This window comes from Triturus cristatus, chromosome 1_2, assembly GCF_964204655.1.
Source record: "Triturus cristatus chromosome 1_2, aTriCri1.1, whole genome shotgun sequence".
In the NCBI taxonomy this organism is placed as follows: domain Eukaryota; kingdom Metazoa; phylum Chordata; class Amphibia; order Caudata; family Salamandridae; genus Triturus; species Triturus cristatus.
Window position 1 is genome coordinate 220,935,818 of NC_140580.1, and position 27,720 is coordinate 220,963,537.

The window sequence follows — 27,720 nt, forward strand, 5'->3', positions numbered from 1 at the left end:
CCAGTTCTCGGCAGCGAGTCCCTGTACTTTCGACCCGCTTTATGCCGAAATAAGCCTTCCTGTAGACTTGCTGTAACGGGGCCATTTCCAGGGAGAAGAAGAAGTGGTGAAAGTAACCACTTCGTAGATCCCCGGAGCGCGGTTCATCCTATACGCCGAAATACTAAAAGGGAACATTACCCGTTTTTCAGGAAGCCTTCTTTTTGTTAATTAACGAGACGTTCTGCAGGCGACTACAGACCCTTGGTTCTATCTCGACCAGTGTCACTGCAGATATCATTAGTTCATTTACGTGACTCTTGCAGGTGATATCAGACCCTCTGCCTCCTAGGCACTCTACATGAGAAGCGAGGAATAACGTCCTGGTTGCAGGGGAACCCTGGTGAGTGGGACGGGCAGTCTAGGTAAAGAAGCACAGGGGCTATTCTCGAGCGAGCAGTTAGGAGAACTATTAATCCTTGTTGTTTTGTTCCCCACTCCAGAGCAACCCACTCACGGGAAGTCCAGTCCTCACGAACAGCCCTGGGGAAACACCTCACCTGCCACAACTACCCTTGTTGTTTTATCCCCTTTTCCCCGTTTCCCCTGGGGGCCTCCTCATGCAGTAGAGTGTTTTCTCACTGTGAGAGGGGGCGCTTTTGGGAGGTGGGGATCACACAACTACCATCGTTCCTGCTGAGTCCCGCGACGAAGGTTAGTGGCTGTGATATCATTCTGGTCACTGATCCAGTACCTGACACCAACAGACTCCAGCTCCGGCAGGATCCGCAAGTCTGCACCACTCTGCACCCAATGCCCACAGCCCAAGTTAGAGTGGCCCTATACCAAGAGAAGGTCTCCTCGGCCATCCTGACCTGAGATCCGGTGACCCCTGATGTGCCTGAAGCCTCCAGCTGACGCCTGCAGCCTCAAATTGGAAGGTCCCCCCAACCACGACCAGGTGCTGGTAAGAAGATCCGACCCTAAAATGCACCCCCTGCAACCGAAGCCCGGGGTCTTGGGTGCCTAACCCACCCCCAGCATCCCAACTTACCTCTCCAAATGGTGGTCTCACCCAGAAGACCTTTGTCCCCGAGCCTGCAGTGTGTTTGCAAACGGGAGACTTCCCATTGAAAGACACAGGGCGCCTGACGCCAAAACAGCACTCTGCACCCAGCCGCCCCAGTGCCGCTGAGGGCACACCTTTTGTGCTTGCTTGAACCCCCATTTGCCTTAGGCTTAAGTTCAGGAGTTTTGCTCCCACAACCCAGTGGCCTGCTTATAAGCATCCACCAACCGGAGACCCCCAATTCCCCATTGGATAACACTAGGCCTCAGCACTCTTCACACAGCCGCCCTAGTGCCACTGAGAGTGTAAAAAGAGTGCATCCTTGACCCTGGGGGACCCCTGAGTCTAAACCCATAATACCAACTACCATAACCAAATACTTACCTTTGAACCGATAACCCTATTTTCCTCCATAGGATAACATTGACTGTTTTTCTGCGAAATATTTTTAAGTGTGGAGCTGGAAAATCTAAGAAACCCTATAAAACTGTAGCTACATAACAAAAATGCTTTTACTTACCTGTTTACAGGAAATGTCCCAGTGCAGTATCCAGGTATACTGCACTGTTTAAGAAAATTAATCTGTCAAGTAATCTACTTGATATTCTACGAAAAAGCCAATACAAAGTATATGTACAGCACAAGAAAAGCATTGCATTACTAGTAGCTCTACCGTAATCAAATCAAAGTGCATATGCAATTGCAATTCAAACTGTTTACAAACAGCATTACTACAATAGAGTATTTATTGCTTACCTGTGCAAAGCTTGCTTGGTTCTAGAAAATTAAATAACTAAAAGAATATTTTTATACAAAACTAAATTGGTCTGAAGTTCAGTCTTTGAGTGTGTGATATCATTTGCTGATTGAGTGTGTACACCAAATTCTTAACACTACCCTCTGATACACCCTTACTGCTCAACCACACTACCACAAATAGAGAGTAAGGTGCTATCTACTTTTAGCTCTGCCTACCTTTGGGGTTCCACTGGGCACTATACCTCACTTTGGTATAGTATATACAGAGCCAGCTTCCTACAGAGCTGCAAAGCATAAATGTCACTAATACATACACACAAACACAATATTAGGGATAGTTTGGTAGGAGATATATTTGTAGCAGTGATACCACCTTTAGGAGTCATCCTGAATGATGAAAAGATTAGAAAGTTACTGTAGTTGACAAAATGGCAACAACCGCTTCTGGAGCTTTGCTCTTAATTAACACAGAGCTAATTGCTGTAAGGTCCATGGTTTTGCAGGACCATCTTGCTTTAGACATATTAGTCGCCGAGAATGGAGGAGTCTGCCACATGCTGAAATCAACCCACTGCTGTGCATACATACCAGATGAAAGCAAGGAGATTGAAAGTTATACAAAGAACATTTCAGATTTAGAACCCATACTACATGAATTGGAAACATACAGTTTGTATGATAATTTTGGAAAGGACTGAGCACCATTGGATATTGGTTTTCAGCAACTGGAAAGGCTATACTAAAAGCAATATTAAAGCCAATAGCAATAGTAGGGCTTTGTCTCTATTTCTTTACGTTCTGTTTCTGAGCTGTAAATATTTCATGCGTAAAAGACAGGAAGAACATGGGATTATGCAGCATTATGACTGAGGACTGCACTGTCACTATAACTTAGTAAGGGGATCAAAAGAAAGAGAAGAAACACATCTGAGGATGAAAGTGCTTTCTAGACTTCAATTTGCATGGCAAACAAGGTAGAGTGATTATTTAAAAATCATCAGAAAAGAGGGATTGTGAGAAACTAATTTTAAAAATAAATTTTGACTCACATACCATATTAGAATTGCACTTTAGAATGTGTTTAAATCCTGCAGAAATGTTTTTACATAGAAAAATAACACATAGGGAAAATGTGCTTGCTGTACAATGTGTAAGAACCACTTTAGACTGCAGTTTAACTCGACTAAAAGAAAGCATAAGTAAGCCACATGCAGAGAAAATGTGCTTGCATTAAACGTGTAGGATAAATTACCATGAAGAAAAACTTTATAGGCTATCATTCCTAAATGTGCCCCGGTAACTAGGATCTTGTCATGTTTTCTTTTGACTCTTGCTCACAGCTAAATAGACATTTTTTTAGAATTTTGCCTAGCACCATCATCCTGCTAAAGAATGTGCTGACTTATACTGTTTGAATAAATAGTAATTTATGTATATTTTATGTATGCTTATCCAGGACATTGTAGATAGATTTGTTGCTTCGCCTTTGACTAGCCCTTTGTATTCACAATGGGACATTTAACACAGCTAATAGCTTAGTTAAGAAGGTTCTCATGAGAACTTTCTTCCATGTTACAATATTGGCAACAATTGTCTAACTAATGTACCAGCATGAATGTTTACCATGGGAATCGAGAGGAGAATCAATGGACGTTGACGACACCATCGGATAAGCATGGACACCTACTAATTTTTGTTACATATTGTATGTTTTATATTATATTGAGTGTTCCTAGTTAGACAGAGCAGACCTCTTATGACTCTACTATGGGAGAGTCACACTTTCTTCCTCATCCTTGCCTCTTGTTGCTGAAAGCCACTGCTGATGGTGACTTATTTCCTTTATTCAGATTTTCCTTGATCAATGCTACTGCAACGATCATTCCGCTTCCAGTGATATTTCAATGGTTTCTACTGCAGCTGTGGGGGACTTGGCTGAGATCCAAAACTACACTTTATAGGAAGTTTAAGACTCCATCTATGCTCCAAATATCTTGCTCCTTTATAGAAGGGACTTTTCACAGGTTCCATAATTAAGGTAGATTAGGCTCTCTTAGCTAGTTTAGTGACAATGTCCTTTATGGATCAATTTCTTTTATGGATCACTCTGTGCTGATTTATTCTGTCACTAACCAACCTTTTATTAGGTATTTCTGTAATCTGGACTAACTGGAATAAACATGAAAAAACCATACTAATCCTTTAAAGATAAATTGAGGGTTTGGATGTCTGTCGTCGGCGTCGTGGTTGCTGGGATGACGTCGCGGTGCCCACATAGACGCCACTCCTGCGCGCTGACATCCGTTCTGACACAACTTTCCATGACAGAAGCGCAGAGCCATGAAAAACACTGACCAATGGTGCGCCACAACTAGGACCCTTTTGGGGAGTCCTTTCCCTAGAAATCAGTTCACAGAGCAGGGAGAATGGGTGCGGCAGTAAGGAATCTACAACTAGCATATGTCTCTAAAAGATACATTGTTACCGACAGTAAGTAACTTGTTCATCTGATAGAGACAGTAGGTTGTAGATTCCTTACCTTAGATTGGATACCCCAGCAATACCACCCATAGAGAAGGGTCTGCGAGCCAAGTTCACACAAGAAAGTCCTGGAGGACCGAACAGACAAAGTATCCGTCCCCCCGGACTTTACTGTCCAGGCAATAGTGTCTAGTAAACATGTACAGAGATGCCCACGTTACTGCCTGGCAGATTCAAGGAGTGGGACTCTGCGTACTAATGCAGTGGTTGCTGCCGTAGCCCTAGTGGACTGGGCATGCAATCCCACAGGAGGAACTTGCTTCGGTAAAGCACAGCAGATCTTAATGCAAAGGACAACCTATTGAGAGATAAGCTTTTGAACAGCCCGGCCTTTCTTAGCACCCGCATAGCCAACGAAGAGTTGATCATCCACCCGGAAGTCTTTAGTGTGGTCAAAATAGAAGAACATCACATGTTTGAGGTCCAGGCGGTGAAGTCTCTCCTCCTCCTTGTAAGGATGCGGAGGTGGGTAAAAAGTGGGCTAGGTGATGCATTGCCCGACATGAAATGGTGTAACCACTTTCGGAAGAAACAAAAGGCCTCGTTCGAAGCACCGCTTTATCCAGATATACAGACAAGAAAGGGGGCTTGGAAGACAGAGCCTGCAGCTCACTCACTCTGTGAGCAGAGGTGATGGCAATAAGGAAGGCAGTCTTTAGAGGGAGCAGCCTGAGAGGACAGCTGTGAAGAGGCTCGAAGAGAGCGCACATAAGAAATGTTAAGACCAAATTTAAATCCCATTGGGGCATTATGAAAGGAGATGGAGGAAACAGATGAGTAAGGCCCTTAAAGAACCTATTAACAATAGACAATTTGAATAAAGATGGCTGATCAGGTAGCTCAAGAAAAACAAAGATAGTTGCAAGATACCCTTTAAGAGTGACCAGAGCAGAGCCCTGCTGGGTTAAAGAACGTCTGTACAAAAGAACCTCTGAAAGAGAGCAGAAAGGGGTTCCACAGCCTTTGCTGTGCACCATGCCACAAACTTGTTCCATCTGCAGGCGTATAGCGATTTTGTGGAGGAACGCCTGGCTGCCGAGATAACATCGCAGATTTCAGGCAGAAAGTCGAAAGCTGTCAACTGTCGCCGCTCAATCTCCAAGCAAGGAGGTGGAGACTGGACAGGTTCGGGTGAGGAACCGTCTCCAGCTGCCGCGACAGAAGATCGTCCCGAACAGGCAGTCTGAACAGAGGGGCTCTGGGTTCCTGACTTTTCGTGCCAAGTCTGGAGTCACAAGAATGACTTGGGCCCGGTCGCGTTTGATCTTCTGGAACACTCTGGGCAGAAGTGGTACAGACTGAAAGGTGTACAGGAGGCCGCAATCCACTCGCGATAAAAAGCGTTGCAGAGCGAGTGCCGCCTTGGAAACTCCAGCGTGCAATACTACTGACATTGGGCGTTCTATTTGGAGGCGAAAAGATCTAACCAAGGCTTTTCCCACCACTGAAAGAAACCTTGCACCACGTCCAGATGGAGACGCCATTAATGATCGACCAAGCACCGACAGCTGAGTTAGTCGGCCTGGCATTCAGAGAACCTGCCAGTTGTTGAACTATCAGGATGATGCCCTAATGTTTCAGTTATGACCAGAGGCGAAGAGCCCAAAATCCCTTGCTCATTGCACCATCAGGATTCAGGCAAGCCGGGCCGACGAAGGCTGTGATGCCAGAAACCGGTCCCCGGAAGCTTGTTTCCTTCCCAGTATAAGAATTGGCTTGGTAGTTTGGTTTGCCCAAAATCCCTTGCTCATTGCACCATCATGATTCAGGCAAGCCGGGCCGACGAAGGCTGTGATGCCAGAAACCGGTCCCCGGAAGCTTGTTTCCTTCCCAGTATAAGAATTGGCTTGGTAGTTTGGTTTGCCCAAATCCCTTGCTCATTGCACCATCAGGATTCAGGCAAGCCGGGCCGACGAAGGCTGTGATGCCAGAAACCGGTCCCCGGAAGCTTGTTTCCTTCCCAGTATAAGAATTGGCTTGGTAGTTTGGTTTGCCCAAATCCCTTGCTCTGAGGCGAAGAGCCTTCTGACAAAGGGTCCACCCCCCTGTTTGTTGCAGTACCACATGGCGGTGGTGTTGTCTGTAAACACCTCCATCTTTTTTCCTTAGGGAGAGCTAAGGAATGCCTTCCGTGCCAGTCTGATTGCCCAGAGCTCCAGAAGGTTGACATGTAGCTCGGAGTCCGCGGGAGACCGGACGCCTCTGATCTGCGCCTCTCCCAGATTGCTGATTCATCCCAGAAGTGTTAATATGTCACCACCATTACATCTAGTTGTTGATTGGAGAGTTTCAGCCTCTGACCCAACCCTGATTCGTTAACCACCACTGCAGCTGTGTCGCAGTTCCCTCCGAGATCTGGATGGAGTCAGAAAGATTTCCCTGATGCTGTGCTCACAGGAACTTCAGGTCCCACTGCAGAACCCGCATATCCCATATGCTATCTGGCATGATCCACCAGCAGGATGTAGGAGGCCATGAGGCCCAGTGGCCTCAGAGTCATTTTCACCGAAATCCGGGATAGAGGCTGAAACATCTGTATCATAGCCTGAATATACCGGACTCGCTGTTCTGGAGGATAGGCCCGAAACTGCACTGTGTTCAGAAGAGCCCTAATAAAAGGGAACATCTGAGAGGTCCGCCGTAGTCTGGAGGTGGGAGGAGACAGTCTGGGGCGAGCCCGCCTTCAACAGCCAGTCGTCAAGACAGAGAAAGACTGGAACCCCTGATCTATGTAGATGAGCTGTGACCATCGCCATCACCTTCATGAACACCTATGGGGCACTGGTAAGGCCAAAGTGGAGCACGGTGAACTGAAAGTGCTAGGGCCCACCGTGAACCGCAGATAGTGCCTGTGGGCCAGCTGGACGGGAATACGGAAATAATCGTCCTGCAAGTCTAACGCTACCATCCAGTCTCCAGCATCGAGGGCAGACAGGACTTGAGCTAAGGTGAGCATTTTGAACTTCTTGTTCCGGAGGAAGAGGTTGAGGGCCTGGAGGGCTAGAATAGGATGCAGGCCTTGTCCTTTTTGGGAACCAGAAAGTAGCAGGAATAACAACCACAACCTACTTCTAGCACTAGGACCCTCTCTATGGCTCCCTTAGCCAAGAGAGCAGACATTTCCTTACAGAGAAGTGCCAAGTGATCCTCCGACATTTGATCATAAGACGGTGGCATGGAGGGAGGGGTAGTCTCGAAGGGGAGGGAGTAGCCCCTTTGGACTATCTGCAGAACCTACCTGTCCAACGTAATGGATTGCCAGTGGAGGATGTGATGGTGAATCCTGCCTCCGAATGGCCATTGATGGGCCTGGAACATGTGGAGGCAGTGGTAGGAGGGGGGATAGTGGACTGGCTCACCCACTGGCTCCCTGACCCACGAGGACACTTGGTCACATGTCCATGGCCACACAGAAGCTGGACAGCTTGCATGAACCGGTGGCTAGGCTGAAAAGGATGTGGTTGACTACCCCTTCCGTAACCACAAAAGGGCCGAAAAGCAGACCTGAGTGAATGGCTGGTCGCAGTGAGGTCCAAGGATCTGGCCGTAGCTCGAGAGTCCTTAAAGCGCTCAAGTGCTGAGTATGCTTTGTCGCTGAAGAGGCGACAGCCATCAAACGGTATGTCCATCAAGTTTGACTGGACATCGCCTGAAAAGCCAGATGTCCTGAACCAGGCATAGCGTCTAAGTGCTACCGACGTGGCAATCATTCGGCCCAGATACCCGGTGGTATCCAGTCCACATTTAATGGTGAATTTGGCTGCGCCAATCCCATCTGCAATTGCCTGGGAGAGAATTGCCCGTGCCTCCTCAAGGCACTGAGGCAGCACCTGCCCAACCATATCCCTGACAGTATGTGAGTAACGGCCCAAGAGGAAAGCAGTATTCACCGACCGCAGTGCGAAGCTGCAGGAAGAGAACATCCTCTTCCCAAGATGGTCCAGCTTCTTGGATTCCCTCTCTGGGGCTATAAAAGGGAATGTGCCCTTGGAAAAAGAGGCTTGGATCACCAAGCTTCCTGGGAAGTGTGTTGGTTCGGGAACATTGGATTGCCCAGAGAAGGGCGGTGGCGGCGGGTGATCATCCTTTCCACTGGAACCCATGTGCTGGGCTTGGACCAAGTGCCGAGAAGGACGTCAGTAAGGGCTTCATTGAAGGGTAGGAGGGACTCTGAAGAGGAAGCCACAGACTGAAGCACCTCTATCAGGAGGTTAGGCCTGACTGCCACTGGAGGGAACTCAAGGCCCAAGACCTCGGCTTCCCTTCTCACCACCACAGCATATGATGCTCCCTCCTACATACCCACTATAGAGGGAGAAAACAAGCCAGTTTGTGGGGAGGAGTCCAGACCACTGGCCTCACCCAGGTCCGTAAACCAGTTTGGATATTTCAGCTGGTCACTTAAAGGATCCAGGGGTCCCTCCCAGTCCTCATCATCACCCTCTGTTGATATGGAACACCAGGGATGAAGAGGGGAACAAAAGTACCCTCCGGCATCGGTACCGGCGTCGGATGACGTCGGTCCAGCTCTGTGTCCACTTCGGAGTTGAGGATAGAGGGGGCACCGGCCAGGGGCACAGCCGGCGCTGGGAGCATTGTCATCGGGACCGGTGCCGGGGAAGGTCGAGAGAGATCGACTGGCGTCGATCCAGACGCAGGTCGTGATCCGCTGGACCCTCCAGAGTCGGCGCCGGAGCCACCGACATCGAAGGCCTAGGGCCCCAGACCATCGGGCTGCCCAAAATGAGGTGCTAGGCCTCATATAATTGCCAAAGCAGGCAGGAGACACTCTAGCTCCTGGAGAGGGAGGGAGGAATGGCATTGTCTCTGAAATAGGCACCAGAAACAGAGCCATTGTGCGATGATGCTCGGGTTCCCACGGCGCGTCAGCCGACCGATGGGGAGAAGGCAAGAAGTGCCTGTGCTTCTTCACCTTCTCCTTGTGCTTAGACTTACCTGAAGACCTCCCCGACAACTTGGAGTGCAACGAGGTGTGGGGGCTCCACGACTGTCCTCGTGACCTTCCTCTTGAACGAGAACAGGAGCGATGCAGATCCGAGCGCCGGGCTTCCAGTAGCTTTTGCGACTGCTCCCACAAAGCCTTCGGATTCAATGTCCGGAACTCGGAGTACGGGTCATGGTCGTGCTCCAAACGCCACAGGCAGACGAGGTGCAGATCCGTCATGGACATCATCCGAGAGCAGGAACCGGAGGGCTTAAAGACGGTCCAACGTTGGGAAATCCCTCACGCACGAGGAGTTCAAGACTCCAAAAAGGCATCGACAAAAAGTGCAAAAAAAGCTAGCCAAAAAATTGCTAAAGGGTAGCTCCAGATCAGCGCTTAAGCTGGCGCAGACAAAGAAAAAGAACTGACATCAGCGTGCAGGAGCAGTGTCTATGTAGGCACTGCAACGTCATCCCAGCAACCACAACACCAGACGTGGAGTCGACTGATGCCACCTACCGACGCTGGGGTAGTGCTGAAGAAATATCTCCAGATTCAGACTGACACATGGGGAAAACTCTAAGGTAAGGAATCTACAATAGTCTCTATCAGATAAATCTTTTATTAAATCTCCACTGAAGGAAAGCTAGAGGTTTCAGATAAAGCAAAACACAATGGTAGCCAACCTGCAGGACATCATTGGTTGGACTGTGCATGAAATTTGTGTGAGCTGGCAGATGCAGGAACCATTTTTGTGGTGATCCAAGTGCTCAAGCTATTGTGGATCCCTTTGAGGCTGTCATCTTTGCCTACTGTTGTAGTTATTGGAGTGGGAATAATAGTTTTTACCTCTCCGCTATCCAACACTTTCCCTACTGTTGCACTGACTGTATTGGGAAATGTAAGTTTAAATATTTTTAATAGTTTAATGTTTTAATTTATTATAGAATGTTTTTTTCTTATATTTTAAATTATTTATGTATATATCTTTTATTTTTTTATAATTTTTATATATAGATATATATATATATATAAATATATATATATATCAGCAGCAAAAGTCTCCTTCTGGATTGCCAGGGACCCGAGGAGAGTGGCGCACATTCCGGCGGAGTACCGGCAAATTCAAAATTCCTGCCCCCAATTCCAAATGATCGCTCACATCACACTAACAAATTCAAATCCACAATCCAAAGAGTCAGCGTGCTCTCAGTAAAAGATGATCCGCCTTCGTAGAAGTATCGCCAAATAATTTATTACACAACGCGTTTTGATTACATCCGTAACCTTGCTCTTTTACTGAGAGCGCGCTGACTCTTTGAATTGTGGAAATATAGGTATATATATTATCTACTGGCGGTCGCCAGTAGATAGTTATATTTAGGACCCATTTTTCATTGGAAATCCGCAACATTCTATTGGGAATATCTTTGGTGCCGATTGATGAATCTTCGCGAAATTCTCCAAACTTTTGGCCAGCTCCGCTCCGACCCTGAAAGATTTGCGGTGATCCGTGAAGCGGGGGCCGAGAAAAAAGGGGGGTCCTAAAACGCGTTTTCCCCATGCAATTTCCCATAGGATCTGTTGTCGCAGCTACAGCCCGAACCGCTGAACGGAATGACACCAAATTTGGCAAAGAGGTAGTCCTCAGTTCGGACTCGTGTCTTTTGCATATTTGGTGTGAATCTGTTCAGTAGTTCCTTAGAAAATTAGGGTAAAAATGTTAGTGATATCTATGGCCGCAGAGGATCCGCGGACCGTACCCGCACCGTAAGCGCACCGTCCCCGAACGGAGCACGCACCCTCCCGATCGCGCTCTGAATGCTAATTGGCTGTCGAGCGTCTCTCTACATTCGAAACCAGGAACTGTTGGCAGCCATTTTCTGCCTCGGTAGAAGCGAGGCTGAAGATGGAAGGGGAATAAGTGTGTAAAAGATATAAAGGGGGCAGAGTGGAAATACTCTGACCCTCTAGATCTGCTTAGGGGGTCCCAGAAGGACCCCCTGTGGCCCCCCTTTTTTTTAAAAAAAAAAAGCGGCGAAATGCGCGCACGGTGAGCGCATCCTATCGCGTTGGATGCACGGATTCTCTCGCGGTGGGTGCGCGGATCCACGGCAACGTTTTTTGAAAAACGACAAGATATCATTGGTTGTATAACAACTTTCTACACTGAAAGGTAGGGTATATATTTTTGTTTTTTAAAGGTATGATTGTTATTTGTTAACAAAAACAGATTGTAAGGAACATTATATATGAGAAGCTGATATGTTTAAAAGTCAAGCACACTTCCTGTCTTGTGTAGGAACATTGTGTGCTGAACTTGTGACCTGTGAGCTCAGTGCAGTGTTCCATGACCTGTTTCTATGTTAACAGGCAGAAGGCAGATTGGGGGAAGGGTTGAAATGTATTTCAGTTGGAAAGGGTTGAAATGTTTAACCAATAGAAATGTGTGTTTGCTTTTGAGTTTATGTGCGAAGGATTGTGATTTGATGTTTACATGTATATGTGTGGAAAATGAAAGGGAAACTTTTTCATTCTTTGCTTTTGCTGAGAGGTGCACAGTGCAGAGATTCTGTAAAAGAAAATATGGTGAGTGATTGATATACTCCTTAATCTACAAAAGAACTTGAAAGATGAGTTATTTAATTGTGAGGGGATGTATGTAGACTATTTTGATTTGCTAAAGTGTAGGGAGTACTTTTTTTCTCTACAATGTGTGTGCATGTAGAAACCATTCTGTGATAGGCATTTGTGTTTTTCATGTGTTTGTAAACAGATAACTGTGCAGTTTTTATATTTTGGTAGAATTAGAAACCAGTCATTGTTTATGGATTTGTGAAATGAGATATGTTATGTTTCTATACTAAAATGTAGTACTACTTCTAGATGTGTTTTGATATAGTGCAAGGGATAGTGTTGTTTGTCTAGAATCACACAGTGAGTGTGTGCATTTGGGAACCACTGTGAGAGAAGCATTTGGTAATATCGTGTATTTGCTGACAGATAACTGTTTTAAAACCTGTCATGTTGTGAAGTTTTAGTAGGATTAGAATCCAGTCTTTGCTTATGCTTTGATTAAATGAGTCATGCTTTGACACTGATGTGGTGTACTTAAATATCTAGATTGTGTGCAGTACCACTAACTCTTCCAGAGTAGTGAATGAGTTTTGGTAAACTCCTAGGATAGTGTTGCTTGTCTAAAATCACACTGTGAGTCTGTGTTCATTTGGGTAAGGATTGTGAGAGAAGCATTTGGTAACATCGTGTATTTGCTGACATATACCTGTTTTAAAACCGGTCATGTTGTGCAGTTTTAGTAGCATTAGAAGCCAGTCTTTGCTTATGCTTTGATTAAATGAGTCAGGCTTTGACACAAAAGTGCAGTCCTGAAATATGAAGAGTGTGTGCAGTTCGCTTACTACTTCCACAGTAGTGAATGATTTTTGGTAAACTCCTAGGTATAGTGGTTGTTGTCTAGAATTACACTGTGAGTCTGTGTGCATTTGAGAACCACTGTGAGAGAAGCATTTGGTAACATTGTGTATTTGCTGACAGATAACTAATTTAAAACCTCTCATGTTGTCAAGTTTTAGTAGCATTAGAAGCTAGTCTTTGCTTATGCAATGATAAAATGAGTCAGGGTTTGACACTAAGGTGCAGTACCATGTACTATTCTGTTCCCTGTGGCAGAACTGAAAATGTAAAAGTTTTACCTAAGCACTGTCCTAGAAGTAGTCTGATTATTTAGTCAGTTTCTAAGTACCAAATAGATTGCTTCAAATAAGTGTGTTCTGACATACTATACACTTGTCTTTTACACCTTCAATTCCCTAGTCAGTATCCATACACTTCCAGGAAACATCCTGTCACTTCCTTTGCAGTCCTCTAGAGACCCATTCAACAGCATGTACTAATCCATTGACTGTCCCAAAACTCAAACACTTATAAATTCACCTAGACACTCTCTTTCCAGTACTCTAATGATTCAGTCACTGCCTAAGTATTCATGCACTGAGCCAGGTCTTAGCACATGGACTACGTCAAACCCATATCCACTATGCATGCAGTCCTCTAACCACCTACACACTTGTCTTTCACACCTTCAATTACCCAGTCAGTATCCGTTCACTTCCAGCAAACACCCTGTCACTGCCGTTGCAGTCCTCTAGTGACCCATTCAGCATCATGTACTAATCCATTCACAGCGCCAAACCCTAATAAATTCACCCAGGCACTCTCCTTGCAGGCTCTAATCATTCAGTCAGTACCCAAGTACTCATCCAGTGACCCAGGCTTTAGTATATGGACTGCTTCAAATCCTTATCCTCTATGTATGCAGTCCTCTAACCACCTACACAATTGTCTTTCACACCTTCAATTCCCTAGTCAGTATCCATACACTTCCAGGAAATACCCTGTCACTCTCTTTGCAGTCCTCTAGTGACCCATTCAGCACCATTCAGCACCATGTACTAATCCATTCACTGTGCTAAAACCCAAACACTTATAAATTCACCAAGATACTATCTTTGCAGTACTCTAATCATTCAGTCAGTGCCTAAGTATTCATACACTGAGCCAGGCCTTAGCACATGGACTGCTTCAAACCCCTATGCACTATGCATGCAGTCTTCTAACCACCTAGACACTTGTCTTTCACACTTTCAATTTCCTAGCCAGTATCCATACAGTCCAGCACTTGTCACTGCCTTTGCACTCCTCTAGTGACCCATTCAGTACCAAGTACTCTGTGCGAAAAGCCTAGCACTTATAAATTCACCTAGGCACTCTCCTTGCTGTACGATAATCATTCAGTCAGTACCCAAGTAGTCATGCAGTGAGCCAGGCCTTAGCACATGGACTGCTTTAAATGCCTATGCAGTATAGATGCAGTCCTCTAATCACCTACACAGTTGTGTTTCACACCTTCTATTCCCTAGTTAGTATTCATACTCTTCTAGCAAACACCCTGTGAGTCACCCAGTGTGTCTCCTTATAGTACTGTAATCATTTAGTCAGTTAGCATGTAGTCTTTTAGTGAGGTAGGCTTTAGGGCATGAACTGCTTCAAAGTAGTATGCACTATGCATGTAGTGTTTTAATGATCGTCACACTTGTGGTTCAGGGCTATAGTTTCATAGTCAGTTTTTATATAAAATGTGTTTGTACAGTAATGGAATAGTATAAATTTTAAAGTTATTAATATACATTTATTTGTAATTCTTTTTTACAGATACAGAACAGGAGTGTTTCTCATCTGTTTGCCCTCTTCTCGTGCAAGATTGTTTGGATGAAGGGTCCTTAGGTGTTTCATCATACTTGCTGTGCCGCACGAGTATTTTTTGTTAGGATCTCCTCGTAACAGAACTCTTTGGCAAATCTTGCGAGTGACGAAGGTGGCATTGGTCTTTGTTTGCTCCTTGGAAAAAGTAAAAAATTTCCTCACCACTGAAGAAAAACATTGTTGGTGTGGTGCCTTCTGCAAAACATTTACTTCAGATTCGGTAAATATTTTAAAGCGGCAACATTTACAGTTTTTGTAAGTTAAACTTATAAAATTTTGTTAGCTGTCTGCATTTTATATATCTGTGATTTGTTTCTTGTGGTATTTTGTTGAGAATACCATGTTTTTTTTTAACAATCTTTCTTATTTTCCAGGTCTGTCGTCGACATCCATTGTCCCCACAGTAGTGTTCCGCCTTGTTGTTTTTTATTATTGTTGTTACATTTTGTTTATTAGTTTATTGTTTATATATATGTTAATAAAAAAATAAAGTTTGAAAATAGTTTTTCGTTTATATATTTATTATTATAAAAAATAAAGTTTGAAAAAAAAATTAATAATGTTTTTGGTTGTTCTCTTAACTGCTGTGTGACTCTTTCTTGTTCCTATTACTTTTATTTGATGGAGTTCACCATGGTGTTAAATTTTGGGGCACTTATCGCTGGAATACTGGTGATATCTGCAGTTTGCACCAACTTCTGAATAGTGTGTTAGATTTATCTCAACTTTACTTCCGTTAAAGTGCTGATAATAAAATGGAGAGTAGCCGTTCCCGTGCAAAAAGACACGAGGGGCAACTTTCCGATTTATTCTAAATACTAAAATCCTTTATTGAATTGCACTGAGGTATTGGCTGCACTTACAGTGTACACACAAAATCTATTAAGAAATCTCAATGTATTTATATTCATTAGGAATAGTGCGTCAGGTGCTGGATCTTGATGAGATACACTGCTCAGTTCGTATATTGTTCTGCACACGAAAAAAATCACATCACAACTTTCACACCAATTGCAATGCGAAACAAATTCCGGCGATAAGACACGTTAGCACCAGGGATTTTACACCTGCTTTCTGCTGGTGTTAAGCAGGACAACTACCTGCACCATGAAAGGGAACACAGCCAAGCGCCACACCAGAACACCCATAGGTACCATAGAGTCAATGAGCATGATACAGGGATACCCATGAGGGCCAGAAGACTCATCTCAACAACTCCAGGACCGCCAATGCCCCCCAAACCCACATCTTAGTAAGTGTGTCCCTGTGGTCATTGTCTTAGCATGATAGGCACGAGCCCTGCAACATCACAGTGTGCTGTCACCTCAGCGTTGGCAGTGAGCCTGGATGTGTAGCTATGCACGCATCCTCCTGCATGCACAACTGGCGTGTGCTGGTCTGGGGTTCACAGGTCAGTGCAGGGGTGTGCCTATCCGGCAAGGGGAACGGGGTGTCTCGGACATGTCCGTGTACAGGAAGTGCAGTAAGTGTGTCTCTGTGTTCTGGTGTGGCCTGTTACAAGAGCCGCAGCAGTTGATGTTGTAAACTGGCATGCACCACCTCCAAATGGCACTGTGATGTTGTAGTTGGAATGTAGCAGGACATGCGCATATAGGCATTACAATGGTGTGCCGTACGAGTGCACGAGATACAACAGCGCACCGTACAAAAGTGTGGGGGCTCGTGGGAGGGAGGTGCAGCCATTTGGCAACATAACACACAGTGAACTCGACCATGTGCCACATGCTGGGCATCTCATCCATGATGACCACGGTCGCAGACATCCCACAACACCAACGACTGGCCTTTGTACACATCCTGTATGAATGCAGCGTGGTTTTCACTTCTATGCTCGTTCAGTGGTGTGATGTTGGCGGGTTGTGTGACTTGTGCTGCTTGTTGGTGTGTTTCATTTTGGCCATTGTTAGTCTATATGTGTGTTGTACTTAATTGTGCATGTGTGCCATTCTGCCCATCTCCCCCCTCCCCCCACTCCCTGCTTCTTCCTCTTCCTAGTGCTGTTGTGTCTATAATTTTGTTGCTGCACACATAAATACATGTAAAGAATAAATTAGAATAGTTCCTTGATTCTTTTAGGTTTCTATTGGTTTCTTTTTAATTTTCCATATGAACCGTTTTTTAAATATTCAACAACACATAGAAGTCAGAAGTGCAACGTATTCTATCAACACACTTTCTAGAACATTCTACAACACGTGCAGGTTAAAAGTTCATCAATTTTTTTAAACTTTACGATATTTTTTTGTAACATTTTCTTGAATATTTAACGACACGTGCAGGTTAAAAGTTGACGATTGTTTTAAGTTCGAACAGTGCCTTCCAAATGCAAGTAGCAGGTGTGGTTGATCTGAGCAAATTTTATCCTTTGATATGTACTCCACGTTGAAACTGCTTTTTCTTAACCAATCACAAAGATGCTTTTCCACAAAACTAATGTGCACCCTACTTTTAAAAAAGAATGCTTTTCATGATATCTTTAGAGATAAGTTATAGATAGGAATTAGCATTTAAAAAACCTATAAATTCACTGAAAAAACCATAGGTTTCATGCACGGTATTGTTAGGAATTGGCATTTAAAAAACCTTTGAAATTTACTGAAAAAACCAAAGGTTTCAGGGGCGTTATAGTTAGGAATTGGCATTTAAAAAACATTAGAAATTCACTGAAAAAACCATAGGTTTCAGGGGTGTTATAGTTAGCTGGACATTTCCCTCGTACAAAACCCTAGAAATTCCCCTGTTATAGTTAGTTCAGCTAACTATAACTCGCCCCCCGCAATGCACTGCTGATGACGTCACATATTACATCACTCATGACATGGTCAGTGACATCACTGATGACATCACTGATGACATCTCAAATGACATCACTGATGACATCACTGATGACGTCATCTATGTGATAAATTAGTACACCTTCTCACACCCTAATATAACTTTTGATACACCAACTCAAAATTTCAGACGGCCATTTTGAAGACCATAGATACTCCAATACCAATAACTACATACCCACTCATTGACTCTTAGGTCTACATGCACCTCCACTCACTCACCTGTACAGTCACTCATACTTACAGTCACTCCGTACAAGACTATCATATGCATTTATACAGATATGTAGACACTCACACACTGCCAATCATCCATTGAGGTACTGACACACCTAGTCAGTTGTGCAAATAATTAAACACAGTCCAATTGACTCACCTATACAGTTAAACACACTCAAGTTCACTTACTCATAAAAATACTAAAACATTTTGACACTCTTATTCAATTACTAGTACAAGCACACACTCATCCATACAGCCAGTCCCGCAATCACACACTCTCACATATAGATAGGTATTTACTCTTATACACATATACACTGTGTTTCACATATGTAGTTACTGTCACATGTACAACTGAGATATACATTCAATCACTAACACACCCTTACATACACTCACCCAACCATACAGTCCATCACAGTTGCACTCTTAAAACCATACACCCATAGAATCACCCACTCACACATCTATGCACAGAGTCACACACACCCCACCCACACATACACTCAGGCACCCATACAGATACTGAGACAACCAATCAATAACCCATAGAGGCACTCATATTGCTATTCACAAAACCATGCAGCCGTTTATACACCAACAGATAGACAGATACACAGTTTAGTCACTAGTCTGCAGTAAGATACATTTAATGACTCACTTATAGAGTCAGTTACGCACCTAGAAAATCATCCATTCACACACTTGTACACCCACTCATTCTTCCACCGGCCTTTCCCTATATATATTAAACATATTAAAACTGTTCAGAAACACATACTCAATGGATAACATCATCAGTGATGTCATCAGTGATGTCATTTGAGATGTCATTAGTGATGTCATCAGTGATGTCACTGACCATGTCATGAGTGATGTAATATGTGACGTCATCAGCAGTGCATTGCGGGGGCGCGAGTTATAGTTAGCTGAACTAACTATAACAGGGGAATTTCTAGGGTTTTGTACGAGGGAAATGTCCAGCTAACTATAACGCCCCTGAAACCTATGGTTTTTTCAGTGAATATATATATATATATTCACTTAAAAAACCATAGGTTTCACACATGTTATAGTTAGCTGTACATTTCACTCGTAAAAAACCAATGAAATTCCTCGTTATAGTTAGTTCAGCTAACTATAACTCGCGCCCCCGCAATGCACTGCTGATGACGTCACATATTACATCACTCATGACCTGGTCAGTGACATCACTCATGACATCAATTATGACATCTGAAATTACACATTGTGGATTGCGGTCGCGCAAGTTATAGTTACCTGATCTAACTATAACGTGGAATTTCATTGGTTTTTTACGAGTGAAATGTACAGCTAACTATAACATGTGTGAAACCTATGGTTTTTTAAGTGAATTTGCAAGGTTTTGTAAATGATAATTCCGAACTATAACGTGTGTGAAACCTATGGTTTTTTCAGTGAATTTGTACGGTTTTTTAAATGCTAAGTTATGTATTTATTTTTTATTTTTTTTTCTGTTTTTTCACTGTGCGCACACCCTGCCGCACGGTGCGCCTCGCACACCGTGCGCGCGCTGTGGGCGCTCGGTGCGCTTCGCGCACCGAGCACCCACGTTGCGCAGTCCATGCCGTGCGCGCCTCGCCTTTTTTTACACAGTAACATTTGTTTTTTTCTCCCTTGTAGGTCCTTTAATTTATTTAATAAATGTGATTGTTACTTCTTTATTTTTATTTTATATATTTTTTTGCCGTGCGCGTACGGTAAGCTCACCGTACGCGCACTCCGCGATTTTTTTTTAAAATTATTAAATGTATTTTCCGTACTTTTGGGTCCTTCTTGGACCCCCTGACAAACACTAGGGGGTCTGCAACTCTCTTCGTTGCCCCCTTTTCACGTTCCCCACCTTTGTTTCTCAGTGCGAGAGACAGAAAATGGCGGCCGACACTTCCTGATTTCGACCGATTCGAATGTTTACAGTCATGTAACCACCAATCAGAATTGAGCTCGCGCACGGCACCGTACGCGTACGGTAAGCTTACGGTAAGCGCACGGAGCGCGCTTACAGATATATATATTGATTTAAATGCTATTTTCTCAGGACCTACTGAACAGATTTACACCAGACCTACAAAAGGCACATCCTTGACCTGAGGACTACCTCTCTGCCAAATTTCAAGTAATTCTGTTCAGCCGTTCGGGCTGTAGCTCGGACTAAAGGTCCTATGGGGAAAACGGGTTTTGGGATCCCCCTTTTTTCTCAGCCCCCGCTTGACGAATCCCCCCGAGACTTTCAGGGTAGGAGCGGAGCGTAGCGCCCCATTAGTTTTGATAATTTCGCGAGGATTCGTCGACCGGCGCCAAAGTTATTCCAAATAGAATGTTGCGGATTTCCTATGGAAACACGGTCCTAACTATAACTATCTACTGGCGACCGCCAGTAGATAATATATATATATATTAAATATTAATTTTGTTTCTTTATGATTTTTTATTATTTTTATTTTTAAAATCTATATTACAATTATTTTATTTTGTTAAAATTAATGTTAATATTTAATACATTTAATATATATTATTTTATTTGATATATATAAATCGATATTTTGTACATCTATATTTTTCACATCGATCTTTTTTTGTCAATATTTTTGTACTTACCTGTGTAAGTATAGGTAGTCGATATTTTTGTAGTCTATATTTTTTTCTTCGACATTTTTTATATCGATATTTGTGACGACGATGTTGCGTCAGTGAACCTGTTTTGATAAATGGGTTTCAAGTAACTTTGTGGCTGCCATAACAGCAATATGAGGCAGATGTTTTTCATAATCATAAGTTCTGCACCAGGTTTGTTTGGTACAAGCTTTACTACCTCAGATTTAAATTACTTTGGCGCAGACCCATGTTCAAGTGAGGTTTTAAGTCATGTTCTAAGTGGTTTAGAAGCCTAGCTTGCACCCATCTGAAAAGATTAAGAAGAGCACAAGGATCTGAGGGGGCTCTAGAAGATAATTAAAAGAGTGGGTCAGAGGTCCTCAGAGAAAAACTGAATAAAGGAGGAGAGTTTAGGAATAATTATATCAATCTTGGTAATGACAGGAGGAAAGAGATCTATGCTCGATCTTAGAAGTGAAGTTTTCTCAATGAAACAGTTATTTAATTGATTACACAGATTTTGAGATAGAATAATGTCTGGAGTGGCCCTCCTTTCTTCTGAAAACTCTTTAGTAATTAAAAAAAATGCTATTTGAGGGTCATTGAACATATTTTTTTTTTATTACCTTACAATTATCCGCAACGTTTTTGAAGTCTAACTTCACAGATAAAATGTCGCTGAGTTTCCAGTGATGCTCTAATTGATGACGTCTAATTTGTGCACTATCTACTCAGATAACCAAGGAGCTGGTTATGTGTCATTATTAGCTAAAAAAGGATATACTTTGTTTCCCTGTGCAGGTATGCTCAGTGTAAGGAGTTTTGCATAAAGGAATTTAAAGCATGTCTCTGTGACTTTTGGCTTTGTTACTATGGGGGTCATTACGATGGCGGGCAGACTGGAGTCCGACAGCCATTGTGGTGGGGATCGGGAGCGCCCGCCATGCATGTGGCGGTACTGCACTACAAAGTAGGTTGCGACCGCCACCATGGCAGTCGCATCTTGCCATTTAACATTGCGGTGGGTACCCGCCGCGATGCCAAAAAAGCAGGTTGCGCATTTCATTGCACTACGTGGCAGGCACCATACGGTGCCTGCCACTTAGTGCTGTGCAATGGTGTCCCCCCAGTGCACCCACACCTCCCCCCAACACAAGGGGGACTGCAACGGGCCTCTAAAACAAATCCTCGCCAGCCTTTCCATGGCGGTTTCACCTACATGGTAAGGCTGGCTGTAGCCAGCATCCTAATTTGGCGGACCATTTTAGCCTATCTGGACCATCCGCCAGGCAATCGTAATGATTGCCTGTGGCAGTTCCGTGGTGGACGGTCTTTGCATCCGCCACGGTGCCAGGCTGGATCGCCCCGCCATCGTAATGTGGCGGGGGGAGAATCGCAGTCCGATGGCAGAAGGCCCGCCACTGCACGGCTGGCAGTGGCAGGGCCTTCTGCTATCCTAATGACCCCCTATGTGAGGATTGTGTGCTTAGCGGACACCCTGTCCTCTTGGCCATTGCCCTATCAGTTGGAAGCCTGTTTTATTGAATAGGTTTGTCATTGCTACCTTGTATATGGTACTACTCATCATCATTACCTTTTACACTGAATGCTTTGTAAAAAGATGCTAGATGTAGTTCTGCAAAACATGGAGACAAAGGCATAAATAGGTGTGTTTTAAAGAAGAATGGCTGCCCATGTAATAGTGTTTCACATAAAGGATGGTGAATAAATGTATTAGTGAGGTAAACTTATAGAACACACAGTTACCCAGAGGAATCCCAAAGGAGAATGGCAAGTTTCACTCCAATATAAAATAGGCAAATAAGAGCAAGATCTACAGTCATATCTGTTCTGTGGCCGGAGTTTAATTCCAACTTACAAGGATCCAGGTAGTTGTGTATGGATTAGGCTCATTGTGGTCGCTTCCTTTAGCTAGCTCTGTGGGGATTGCCTGGTTAGTTGGCTGTCTCCTGTTCTCTCTCGCTGATGCCAGCGGCCCTTCACCTCCTCTGCTTATTGGCTACTCCTCTGTTTCTTGTTCTACGCCCACTGACTCTGGACACGTCCTCCGCTCTTGGAGTTGATCAGCACGTGGCAGGCGCACGAGGCATACAAAGCAAGCCACAAGGGTGAATATTGTGGGCTATGGAAACGACGGCATCAGTGGAAGCGATGCTCCGTAGATGTCAGCGATCTTCAAAGGCCACAAAAAAAATCTAAATGATTGAAGCAGAGGGTGGCCGTGCTGCACCTCTTAGTTGTTGCCCTGGTTGTTGGTGTCATCCTGCCCCAGACATGTGGCGCTTCTCTCTGTGGTTCTGCCCCGTACTTGAAGGACACAGCCAGCAATCAAACTTTCTGATGTGTACTCAGGGCGGAGGGGACAAATGATGTGAAGGTATTGTGGGGTGGTGTTAGCATGGTGTTGGGGATGGGAGGTGCAGGTTGTGGAGGAGATTACTGGTGGCTGGTGAGTCAGTGCGGCTTGTGGCTGTAAGCTTTACCCAGAAAAAACAACAGGTATTCACATGGAGATTCCGGTAGAAACATACCTTTTTGTCTTGGGTTAATTGCAAGCCTCTGTTAGACCATTATTATTGCTTAACCACCCTATCAATTTGTAGGGCAGTCAGTAAAAAAAACAAAAAAATAAAAGTTAAAAAGCCTCTTAATAAACACAAACCGAAATCGCATGGAACAAGAGCAGGATAGCGAGCAATCATTACATCTCCAGTGGATGTCTCTACTAATGGATAACGTGATGTGTCCCTATAAGCAAGAGCCGAACCGACACGAAGATCTAGGGTAGTGAGCAGAAAGGACTCAATACAAAGAGGATGCACACCAAAGCCGAATCAGATAATAATTAAAAACTGTTTTAGCCTGCATGGTTAGTGGGTGATCATGGAAAAACAAAAGCTAAGACATTACTGAAGCATCAATGTGATGCGACCCTTTTGGGTAAAATTGATTTTTTCATATAGCTTGTTGCTCAGCAGGAAGAAAAGAACCCTGGAACATATATCTCTTGGGTGGCAGTTGCGAACTGGCTGTTCTTCCGACCTGAACCAACCTCTCCTAGAGTCTGCAACTCTGAGCCATTTAGTAAGATCTCCCATGAACAAATCATTGAGTGCATTGAAATGTGAACAAAATGTTTGATTAGAGACTATATGATAATGATAATTCAACCTGGATGTGATGAAAACAAAGGGGGAAAACAAATGAAACAAAGGTTAAACTTGAGCCAAGAAACTTAGGGCCAGATCTACGAACCCAAAATAGCACCTCGCAAATTGTGAGTATTTTGCGACTTGCAATTTGCGAGATGCTATTTTGGATGTATAACAGTGTGTACCACACTGTTAGCGATTCCCAATGGGGTCAAAAAATTGAGAGGCTCATGAATATTAATGAGCCTCTCGCAATTTGCGACCCCATTGGGAATGGCAGGCCCTCCCAGGTATGGTGGCCTGCTGGGCTCAGCAGAACACCATCTCTGGGACTGCTTTTAAATAAAGCGGGCTGCATTTGAGAAAAAAAATGAAACGTTTTTGTTTCCTTTTTTAAGGGCAGGCAGTGGTCCCTAGGTTTGTTTTTTGGTTTTAGCATGCGCAAACGGGTTCACAAACCCATTTGCGCATGCAAAAAACGTCGTACATCTGACCCAAAGAGCTTGACACGAGAGTCTGACAAAAAATATCTGTCATGGAAATCTGGTATTATAATGCCATTGTTGAGGAAAACTAACGAAATGGAATCTCAAATACAAACAAGTAGTTCAGCAATAAATGGTAAGACATATACATGTTGTAGGAAGGTGGAATCCGATTGCATGATTACCCTCACTTTTTGCCTGGTGTTTTGCTGGTTTTCGACTTAGTTTGACTGGGATCCTGCTAATCAGGACCCCAGTCTATCTGCCTTCTCCCTAAATTGGTTGTTCATGTACTTTAGGTACATTCCAGATTGGATTCTGGGGTACCGTTATAAGTCACTAGTATATGGTATACTATATACCCAGGGCATAGGTACCCCAGAGGCCTCTCAGGGGCTGCAGCATGTATTATGCCACCCCTGGGAGACCATTCAAAACGACAACAGGTCTGCTACAGCAGCCTGTGTAAGGTGGTGCATGCACCCCTTACTTAGATATAGGTTCACTATAGCTATCCATATCACTGCACATATAAACCTATCAGTCACCTCTATGGCAGGCCTTATCAATCGTGAAGGCAGGGTGCTGGGTTTTATGTGAGAGGGTGCCCATGCATGAGCAGAGCCGCTCTGCAGCCTTTGGAACCTCTATTCTGGGGTTGTTTGTGATGCAGCCATACCATATATACTTAAGTGCATTATAACCTGGCGGTAAATGCTAACTTTAAAACGGCTGCATGGAAACATGTTGTGTTTGGTGTCAAACACCTTGGAATCATATCTCCACACCAGTAACTGGTGTGGGAGGTATGATTCCACCCTACTAGAGGGAGAAATATGACAGCACTGGTACACCCAGTACCAGCTTTGCAAGCCCTGGCATCATAAAATGGATGCTGCCAGCCACAGACACAAGTCTGCCCTCCTGCTGCTGGCAGGGGATGGCTGGGATGGCTGGACAATAGGTTTCCTGTCACAGGGAGGTGTGACCACCTCCCAGACAGGCTTTAGTATATTGGGGCTGGGTGGGTGCACTCTGAGAGGCTACCAGCCCCTGCTCTGGTGCGAAACTGGACAAAGGACATGGGTGTAGCCACCCCTCTGTCCTGACCCTCCCATAGGTGGGTCCCCAGAGTTTGTCCCACCCCTTCCTTGGGTATAAAGAAGGAACACCTGGCTACAGGACTTGAGATTTACCTGGACGAAACTCTGCTACAGAATCCCAGAACTTGACCTATCTACATGACGTTAGATGACCGAAGAATCTCCCTTGGAGTAAAGGAGTTACTTCCCTGCAAGGCAGGCACCAAAGACGCATCTGTCCGGTTTGCAACTATGCAGCTCCTGAAGGACTCCAAAGATTTTGCAACACAGGAGGTGGGTTTTCAAGCTTCCCCGAGGCCGATCCATGCTCTCAGCAAACCTGAGATCCAAAGCCCTTGTGGGGACCGTGCAACCCGAACCCCTGGACACTGTGCACATTTGCAGCAGCATATGCTTTTTGGCGATCCCGGAGGCTGTGCTTTGGGCTACTTGTACTCCAGAACCCGAGCAGTGATTTCACTGAAGATTACTGGCCTACACTCCACGAGTGTCCCGTGGGCTGGTATTAAGTGATTCCTCTCGAGGTCCCTTCGCGATCCCTTGTCCGTCGACTTGTGGGTCCCTGAGAAGGGTGCTTTAACTTTCAGTGGGCCTACTTGATTGCTCCAGACATGCCCTGACTCTCCATCACTTGGGGAGTCCACAGGACCTTGCTGGTGCACACCGAAGACACTTTTCCTTTCCATTGCAGCAGCACTTTGCAGCAACTCGCCATTGAAAACAGCGAAGACTCCCGACACCATTTGACACCTATGCACCCAGCTTCCCTGGGTAAGGTAACACGAGTACTTTGGTGCTCACATGGGTGCTGGCCTTAGAACCTTGTAATTCTAAAAGGGTTTGCTCCAAGTCCTCTCCTAAGTGTCCTTAATCTTTAAAATTCCAAACGTAACTTTCCCATAGGATTGTACAGAGCTTGTGGTTGTGTTCTCACACTGCACGCGTTCCCCGTGGGTCCCCTGTGTCACTACCTTGGGTGGTTCCTTGGGGTCCCAGCGATTCTAGGTGATCTAGGCACTGTGTCTGGTCAAGTCGTGCTTCTTATACCACTTTCTCAATATATGGTTTGGTCTCGCCCTGGGGCCCATTGTATATTGTGCTATTTACTGTCATTTTAGAACTGTAATATTGTGTGCCTTGCTCTCTAATCTCAAAAAGAGGTTAGTAGAGAGTGTTAAGTAATAAATACCTTGTGTGGTTCTCCCTTCACTTGGTCATTCAGGAGGTTATAATCTGGTAAACAAAGCTGCTTTACATTCCTTCGAGACTTAGCCTGAAGGCTGCTCTCCATAGCTACCACTAGGACAGCTTTCAATAAAGGTGGTCTATCACCATAAGGGGTTGTTTGGACTGGTACAAGGTGCCCACTATAACTAGTGGACAGCATATACCAGGCCAACTTCTCACACATGTCAACATAACTGTAGCTCCCTACCCAGGAAAAAATACGAACATGAGGTTAATGTTGAGGCTCATACTTGCAGGAGTACTTAAGCCCCTTCAGATGATTGTAATTTATCCTCCTTTAATAGCCAGGAAGAGGCCTTTATTTTAACCCACTAGACATATAACAGTAAAGGCAAAAAGGACACTAGTATAGGAAATATATCATTGGCGCGGATTGGAAAATCTGTTGGGAATAAACACCGAGAGGAATTAGAAAAAGTCATAGAGAACCAGCTTGTTGATTATGCTGAACAACAAATCGATTCTGAAAAACGTAAGAGGCGATACGGATGAAAGGACCAACAGCATATCTAGTTATATTTATTGTTCGCAGGGAATCTCAGACTATGGGAAAGAGAAAGTACTTCAAGTCCAATTTTTGTGTCAGAAATAAAACATCTAAGCGAGGAAGTGGATACTCCGCCAAAACAAAGACAATTCTCCCTACCGTACCTGATTGATTTGTCTTCAGAGCAAGAGGATAGTGCTCTCATCTGCGAGAGGGGCTGCTGGTGAATATGGAGGTAGACCCAGAAGGGGGGCCTTTAAAACATAAATAATACGTTGTACCTTAACAAAAAGAACCAAGTAAGTAAGTTTTTATTTTAAAGTATTTTTCTTGCAATTTTCGCAGTGCTAAACATTCACAGATCATATTAATACAACAGTATGTCATTGTCATCATTCATGCCCTCAGAGAGTGGTACATTATGAAGTCAACCGCAGGGTTCCAAAGCAGTTACATACTATCTCATGTTCACAGTCTCACCATATCCCACCCAGTTCTTCCCCATCATCAGGGTGTATGAAACAATAAAATTCAGCTCACAGTGTAAAGATAAAGCTAAAAACACTGAAAACAAAAGCATAAACCAGCAGTTCAAACAATGGGTTCCAGGTGGGCTAGCATCCAGAACTTCTAGCAGGTGACGCCCCGCCCCCCCCCCCCTTTTCAGAATTTAGTCATGCAAAATAGGGCTCATTTACATTCACTGTACCAGGCAGCGGCACAACCAGGGCGCGTCTCGTCACAACCACGGGCAGTCAACCTCAATTGCACTCACTTCCTGAAGCTTCAGCCATACCAACAAGCCAGCCCCCAAGCCAGCAACTCCATCCTCATCTCCAGACCCAGAGTTATTTGAGGGTGAGCAACTCTGGCTCCTGGGATTCTCAAATGTATCCCACTCTTCTGCCCAAAGAGGTGCTATTGGACTTCTCTA

At 44.4% G+C, this 27,720-nt stretch overlaps 1 protein-coding gene across 8 annotated transcripts in view; it reads right to left on the reverse strand.

The window, feature by feature from the left end:
- The window catches only part of USP54 (ubiquitin specific peptidase 54), a 1,650,598-nt gene that overhangs the window by 1,107,590 nt on the left and 515,288 nt on the right, over positions 1 to 27,720 (reverse strand). The window contains exon 1 of one of the 8 annotated variants that reach the window (XM_085603497.1): positions 26,951 to 27,046. The exons of the other annotated variants lie outside the window; for them this stretch is intronic. Coding sequence (XP_085459623.1) covers positions 26,951 to 26,991 — 41 coding nt within the window. The 5' untranslated portion in view covers positions 26,992 to 27,046. Of the gene's footprint in view, positions 1 to 26,950; positions 27,047 to 27,720 lie in introns of those variants that run through there. 8 annotated transcript variants of the gene reach the window in all.